Below are 7730 nucleotides of genomic sequence, written 5' to 3'. Positions count from 1 at the left end.
GTTTACAGACCTTGCTTGTTGGGGTAGGAAGAGAACAGGTATTTGTGGTAGCTTCTATTTTCCTAAAGACAAAATACCCCCAAAACTCCATATTTAATGCCAAAAAATGCCTTTTTGGGCACTTCCTCATAAATCCAGAAAATTTCCTTGAGCTGCTGCTGCTCCAGCTTTTTCCCTTTCTTGGTGGATTTGGGGTTTTGGAGTGAGTTTTTAACAGGGAAATTTCTCTTCCCCTGCTTCACAGCAGATCCTGTTTCACCAAAATCCGGGAATGGGAAATATTCCCGAATATCCACAGGGTGGCACCACCGGGGCTCCGGGAGCCGCTTTGGGCGATGCCTCTTTTCCCAAAATTTGCATTTTGAGGTGATGCCGTTGATTCCTTTGTGGGGAAAAGGGGGATTTGTTGGGGAATCTCGGGATACAAACAAGAACTAATTTGGGAATTGCCTCTGGGAATATGATCACTGAGTTGGGGTGTTGTATCCATTTTTATATGTTCTATATATTAGAAAGATCCTGTATGTTGGAATAGAAAATTATCTTTTCACCTGGTTTTAGGATAGCAAATAGAAAAAGATTTACAATATTAAAAGGACAAAAATGAATCCACAAATGAGCTGTGCCAGGTGGGAATTTTTATTTTAAGGAAATAAATGAATAATAGGAATAAAGGAGAATAAGAATTTTTATTTTAAGGGGAAAAAAATCAATTAGCAACCCTGGAATTTTAGGATCTGGGAAGAAGAATAAGCTGAGAGGAAAGGGGTTTCTTGAGAGAAGCTGATCCTTTCTCTGCTGGAAGTGGAATTATCCCTGGTTCTTCTCAGCATTCCCTGGACAGAGCTCATCCCATCTTCCTTCCCAGTAAGTTGTGAATTTTTGCTTTGGGAGTGGGGCAGGCTGGTTAAAATCCTCATTTCTGCACAGAACAGTCAGATAAGAACAAATGAAAAGGATTTCAAGGCAAATGAAACCCTGGCAGAGTCACTTTGTAACTTTAGGATGGCTGCAGATTAAAACGGAGACTTTTTGCCACTTTTAACTATAAATGTTTCCTCAGCTCTGCGTGTCACCCAGCTCTGGCAGGAGAGCTGCTCCTGGGGCTGGAAGCAATTAGAGGAATTCTGCATCTGGATCAAATATTGTCAGAGGAAACTTGGTAGCTGCAAACGTGTCAAGTTTACAAACTCCTCGGGGTAAGTTGTAGCTACTGCTCCAGTGAAACGGGGGGCACAGAAATCCTGGGGAAATTAATTTTGCTGTGCTATCCACAGGAAGGGGCTGGAACCTTCATTTCCATCAAATAATTCCCATTTTTGCCAGTGAATCCATTATAAATCCTGTATTTACCCTGCTGGTCTGGTGTGCCCCAAAGCTGAGGAAGACTTTTCCTTAAATTGTCATTAAAATGTCAATACTTTCAATTTCAAATTTCTGTAAAGAACTAAAAGCTGCTTTTACTAGAAAAAGACCAATTTTGGGCAACTTTAAATGCCAATTATTGGTAAATGTGTTCCAGGAGTTTTGTAATTTGATGGAAAGGTGGGTGAGGGTCAGACTGCCTATCAGCAATACAGACCATGGGTTTAATCACTGATTTCATTCCTGGAGTGGCAGTTTGCACTTGAAATGCTCCTTCTTCTTGAATTCTGAATTTAAGTACATCAAATAGATGAAAACCAACAGATGCTGTTACTCTCAGTATTGAGAATTATTGTCAAAAGTTCCCTTATTTCCTGCTCCTGTAGTTTTCCCCTTAAGGTTTTCCTGATGTGTTGGGTAATTTGTGATTAGAGCTTGAGGGTTTTTATTATTAGAAACTTAATTCTTGCTGGTTCCCAGATATTTGTACAATATTCTCTACACAGTAGTTTTAAGACATGATTAAGTTTGGAATGATGGTGCATTATTATTATTTACATCACAACATTGAGTTTCATTTCTCTTTCAAATGCACTTTGTAACAGCTGAGAGTAATTTCAATTAACTGTAAATCAATATAGAATAATGTGAATATGAGAAGAGCCTTCATTGGGTGCTTCTCCGGGCCTGCCCACCCTCCCAGGGCGGAATTCCTTCCCAAAATCCCACCCAGCCCTGCCCCGTGTCCTAAAACCCTCTCAGGTGTCTTCGGCAGCCAACGCAGGTAAACGAGCTTCAAAGAAAAGACGAAACAATTTAAATTTCCGTGCTCAGCATCTGGCACAAGTTGCGGTTCCGTGTCTCCCGTTTTCCACCTTCAGGGTGAATTTTTCCGCGGGTTGAGGTGCCGGACACAGAGCAGGGATGAACGCGCGGCTCCGGCCCCGTGTCCGTCCTGCCCCGGAGCGGGGTCAGCTCCGCTCTTCCATCCCCTGAGCCCCGCAGCGATTCCTGCCGCTGGCACCGAGGGACCTTCCCGCTGAGCTCCGCCATCGCAGCGCCGCAAACCGCGCTCCTGCCGGCCGAGGGAGGGACCCTGCGGGCCCGGCCCTTCCCTCAGTTCCGTCGCTGCTCTCCCTCCCTCAGCTCCGCCCGTTCCCGCCCCCGCTCCCGCCATTGCCATTTGAGGGCCGTGGCCGTTACCGAGCGGGGCGGCGAGAGCGGCTCCATCGCCGAGCAGAGGAGCCCGGAGTGGTTCCATCGCGGAGAGGAGGGGCACGGAGCGGCTCCATCGCCGGGCGGAGCTCCCCGGAGTGGCTCCATCGCCCGGCGGAGCTCCCGGGAGGGCGCTGAGGGTCCCCGTCAGCCTGAGGGGCCCGGCCCGGTGAGCGCCGCCCTCCCGGGACACCGCGGGGTCGGGGCCGCTTTTCTCGTATTTCAGCTCGTTGCTGTCGCTGTGACTCGCAGGGTTCAGGCGTGGATCCCTCTCGCTGTGATTCGCAGGTTTCGGGTTTGGATCCCTCTCCCAGCCCATCGCTGCCCGTGTCCGGAGCTGCCCGGGACAGCTCGAGCTGTGCTCCTCGCTCTGGCCCCACTGCCCGGGCTGTGCGGTACAGAACAGGTAAATGCTCCTGGCCAGGAGCTTTGACGGTGTTAAAGGGATGGAGAGTTAGTCTTGGCAATGGAATCGAAAGACAGAGGGGGATATAGAATCAAGAAATACACTGAGGTAGTGGAAGGGACCCTCAAGGATCCAAACTCCTGGCCCTGTTTCTCCTGCTGTCTTGAAGTTTGGTGTTAAAATTCCCAGCACAGGTTCCTGTTGTAAACGTCTTGATTGAAGTGAGACCTGTACCAGTCTTGAAACATCTCTGAGATGGAGGAAATGTAGGAAAGTTGAGTGAAAATTGCTGTGGATTTCTTACAAGCCAAGGCTGGCACTGCATTCCTTCTGACATTAAGGAGCAGAGAACGCCCCTGGCTGTGCCTTGGTTTGTGCTCAGCAGTGTCACGGTCCTGCAGGAGGGAGCAGATGTTTCCTGTGCTGACGAGGAGCAGCAGGAGCCTGGCAGCTCCCGTTCCTAGGGGGCTTTGCCTTTGGAATGGGCTGCCACAGCCACTTTCCAATGCCAAATCCACCTTTTAAATCCCTCCCAGTAGAATGGGGGTGAGATTGTGCTCTAAAGCAGTTATTTATCTACCTACACACTGATGGCTGCTGTGGCAGATAAAGCCAGCATTTCCCAGCTTCCTGCTGCTTTTTTTTCCCCTGGAAAACTTTTTTGTTCTCTGCTGAACTCTGTGGTGTCTTCTGTGTCCTTTCCGTTGTGTTCCCAGTCTGTTCAATCCAGCCTGCAGGTGGAAATCGATCAGTAAATGAACATTTCCTCCGTGCTGCTGCCAGTTTCCACTTTTTCCTTTGTGCTGCAGGGTGAGAGGGGAGCTGTGCTGCAGCATTTTAAGGACCTTGGTGGTACCCTGGAGCACAAGAAAGCAGTTCTGCTGAGCGTGCTGGATGAACTCGACAGCCACATTTCAGAGAAATACCATCCCCTCATGGAGGAGGTGGAAATCCTGAAGCTGGGAGTGAGTGAGCTCAAAGGAGCTGCACCCAGCTCTTCAGAAAGAGGAGTCCCTGCTGCTCTTCCTGGAGAAGATGAACGAGCTGCAGCTGTGGCTCCACCTGGACCTGTGGAGATCCATGCTGGGATGGAGAAGGTGCTGCAGGACACGTGGTCTGCAACTGAAATCGGGCAGGTGCACAGGATCCACACCCCAGAGCTACACCTGGCTCACAATTCAAACAGCAGCATCTGCACTCTGGGCTGCTGTTACTGAACCACAGGCTCTTCACTGATCCTGATTCCACTTGTGTCCTTATGGCACAAGGAAATCCCATCTGGCACCATCCCAGCTCCTCTGGCACGTCTCTGGAATTCCTGCTGTGGATTTATCAGGATTCCTGCACCTCCCTGCAGGCCAGAGTGCAGGAGCTGTGCCACTCCTCTGGCCTGCCACTGGAGCTGTGCAGGAGAACCCTTCCTGACTACCTGGATTAGACTGAAAACCTCGTGCAGCAATCCAGCATGATTTTCAATTTCTACTTTAAAGCTGGATTGTTAAAGCTCTACACTTGTTCTGTTTCTGTATCCTTCCTTTTCTGTATTGTATGGATTACCTCTGAAGTCCTGATCCACTTCAGGTGAGGAGAGGCGAGCTTTGCCTTGATCCACAGCTGCAGAATCTGGTCCTTCACATCCTCCTGGAATTCTCTGCCCAAGTTCTGCACTGCTGAGCTTCCCCTGCTGGAATTCTCTGCCAAAGATCAGGTGTATTGCTGAGCTTCTCCCATAATTCTTGGCAGTTTTGCATTATTTTACATTATTTTGCAGTAAATTACACCAATTCCTTAAATTGCTGTCTGTTTTTGGTGCTGCCCCTGCCCAACCTGATGCATTTTCTCTTTTCATCAATTGACATCTCCCTTTCCTCAGTTTTTACATGACATTCAAAAACTGCAATTTATCGATGCTGGGTTTATATTAACAAGATCAAAATTTTAAAATATTTATTTAGAATTTACAAAACAAAGTCTATGATACAAAATGAGACCAGACAAAAATAAAAGCAGCTGTGGGGCTGGAAGTTGCTTCCTCCCTATCTCTCGGCCACACTGCACGCAGGGAGACCAAGTTCCTCCAGTCCTTTCAGAGCCAGGATTTTGGGGTTGGTGGCCACACTTTTGGTGGTGTTCTGGGTTTTATAAATCCCAATTAATCTGTCTGCAATCTCAAACATGTTGTTGCGCAGGCTGATGATGATGAACTGGGCGTTTTTGGTTTGTTCCTGAAACAGAAGGGATTTGTGTTAGTGCCCAGCATTCCCAAAATCCCCTCTGGCCTGGTGTGGCACACAAAGCCACGTTTAAAACTGCAGCTGCAGGCAGGGAACTTCCAAGAGTTTCCTTAATCTGAAGTAGCTGCCCCTAATCTGTCAGTTAATAATAACTCTGAATCTTCATGTTCAATTACCTGAACTGGAGCTATGTAAAGGGTTTGCTTTGATTAAATATGCTGAGGGCAGAAGTTTTAAAGGCATGAAAAAAAAATTAATTACTACTAATTAATATATAGATCAAAGACACTGATGGGAATGACATGGAAGTGTAAATCCAAGGAACCCTGGGAAATCACAAGCTTGGATCCATGGAGACATCAGTACCAGCTAAAGCTGTGTATTCTGCCAGCAGCTGATGGCTTTGGGGGAAGTCTGTGTGTTCCAGGGGGAGCAGTAAAACAGCAGCAGCCCAGACCTCAGATCTGCCTGTGACTGTGTGGCTGCTTTGTCCCTTCTGGAGGAGGAGGGCCCCTCCCAGGAAGCTGAGCCATGAGAACTCACATAGATGTAAAATGCCACGATGGAGACGTTCTTGAAGTCCAGGGCAGCGTCGATCTCGTCCATGAAGTACAGCGGGGTGGGTTTGTAGTGGTGCAGGGCAAACACCAGGGCCAGCGAGCTCAGCGTCTTCTCTCCTCCTGACAGGTTGAAGATTTTCTTCCAGCTTTTCTTGGGAGGCCGGACACTGCAACAGAGCAAGATTGGGGCTGTCAGGAATGCTGATCCTGCCTGAGCCCAGCTGGGTGACACAGCGCTGTTCTGTGTGCCTCACTGCCTTTCCAGCTCATGGATTTATCCTGGGAGCATTCCTGCCATCATTCCCTAGGCAGAATGAAGGGGCCTGGGAAATGAGTTTAAAGCTTTCCAACTGCTTTAGCTCCTGATTTCTCCAGGAGAAAGAAATTGATCTAAGAGCTAAAAACTTGTGGTTTCTGTCACTATTTGCCCACATTGAGCCTTTCTTGGTTCACTGATGATCAGTGAGCATTTACTTTAAAAACAGGTTGAAAAAAGGACTATGATGATTAAAAACTAATGGTATATAAAGTATTTTAAAAACCTGAACATGATTCCCTCTGAGAAGGGATCCAGACTGTCCACAAGCTCCAGCTCAGCATCCCCTCCCAGCGTGAGCATCTGGTAGTTCTCCTTCAGCTTGTTGGTGATGACATTAAACCCTGCCATGAATTCGTTCAGCCTCTGTTTCCTCAGCTGTTCAAAGGCCTCTCTGAATTTGTCCCTCTCGCTGGTGATGTTGTCCAGTTCTTCCACGTGCTTCAGGTACAGCTCTTCCTGCAGGGGAAAACAACCAAACCCAAGGGCACTCAGAGCAGCTGCAGTTTAAACCTAAACACGTTTCCTACCATTTGAACATTCCTTCTCCCCAGCTTGGCTAACAGCCCTGAAACAAAACCCCCAAATTGTCTCTCTTTTCCCATCTCTGCTGCTGAGGGAAAACAAAAAACCAAACTTGTGCCAAAATAAAAAATACTTCATCTGTTGAATGGTTCACTATTACTAATGTGAGGAGGGAAAAATCTGGGTACTGTGTGTCTGTCTCAGCTGTGATGACTTGATTCTGTTAAATAAATATTCCCAGGAGAATCATGGAATTATTTAGGTTGGAAAAGACTTCAGGATCACCCAGGAAGTCGTTGTCACCTGACACTGATGGTGTGGGAAACAAAAGGCACAGGAAGCTCCTAGAAACAACTTTCACCTTGGCTAAGGATGAGCTGCTACCAACAGGAACAGCAAATCCCAGGCTTCCCAAAGGAAGGAGGGGGATGGGGGCTGTCATCCCGGAATGCCCAGGGCTGGACTGCCCCCAGGGCTGTACCTTGCGCCTGTACTCGGCGATGGCGCCCAGGTTGGGGCGCAGCTGGTGCTGCTGTGCCTCCAGCAGCGCGATTCTCTTGCTGAGCACGTCGGGCTCCTGCAGCGCCTCCAGCTCCTCCTCGCTCAGCACCCGCAGCTGCTCGGGGGCCTCGCCCTCGATGGCGTGCAGGGACAGCTTGGAGATCTGCAAACACACCGGTGGCAAGTTTAACACACACCTGGAGCTGCTTCTCACAGGAGGTTTTTCTGGGTTAGTACAGGGAAGTTTCTAATCTCCAAATGCTCCAAGATTCTTCCCACAGGTCCCATTAAAACAGGAAGTGAAAAAGAGAATTAATTCCCTTTATGCTATTATCCTGCTCCTGCATATCCAGCAATAAGGTGGGATCTGAAGAGGAATTTTCTCCCAAGTCCTCTGTTTTCTACGGGGGTATTAATGAGTTCATCCTGTGAGATCCACAGAGAAGCTGTGGCTGCCCCTAGATCCCTGGAAATGCCCAAGGCCAGGACTTGGAGCAACCTGGAATAGTGGAAGGTGTCCCTGAGGGTGCATCTGGATGAGCTTTGAGGTCCCTCCCAACGCAAACCATTCCATAATTCCCCAATTTAAGTTTTTGGAACAAAACCAT

General features: G+C 48.2%; 2 protein-coding genes across 5 annotated transcripts in view; one reads left to right on the top strand and one right to left on the bottom strand.

Annotated features, from left to right (window-relative positions):
• Positions 1-2299: 2299 nt before the first annotated feature.
• LOC115907014 lies at positions 2300-7380 on the top strand (the record flags this gene model as incomplete). The annotated part of the gene is given in 4 exon segments (XM_030954634.1): positions 2300-2986; positions 3796-3963; positions 3965-4034; positions 4037-7380. Coding segments are annotated over 4 exon segments (1092 nt in total), but the record flags the coding sequence as incomplete, so codon positions are not given.
• The window catches only part of SMC4 (structural maintenance of chromosomes 4), a 28128-nt gene continuing 25317 nt past the window's right edge, over positions 4920-7730 (bottom strand). For all 4 annotated transcript variants that reach the window (XM_030954071.1, XM_030954074.1, XM_030954073.1 and 1 more), the window contains exons 21-24: positions 7103-7285; positions 6323-6555; positions 5764-5947; positions 4920-5211 (exon numbers count right to left, since the gene is read on the bottom strand). In XM_030954071.1, coding sequence (XP_030809931.1) covers positions 5023-5211; positions 5764-5947; positions 6323-6555; positions 7103-7285 — 789 coding nt within the window. In that variant the 3' untranslated portion in view covers positions 4920-5022. The remainder of the gene's footprint in view (positions 5212-5763; positions 5948-6322; positions 6556-7102; positions 7286-7730) is intronic.

The sequence above is a fragment of the Camarhynchus parvulus genome, chromosome 9, assembly GCF_901933205.1.
Source record: "Camarhynchus parvulus chromosome 9, STF_HiC, whole genome shotgun sequence".
Classification (NCBI taxonomy): domain Eukaryota; kingdom Metazoa; phylum Chordata; class Aves; order Passeriformes; family Thraupidae; genus Camarhynchus; species Camarhynchus parvulus.
The sequence above is the reverse complement of the archived record's forward strand: the minus strand, read 5'-3'. Positions and strand labels throughout refer to the sequence as shown.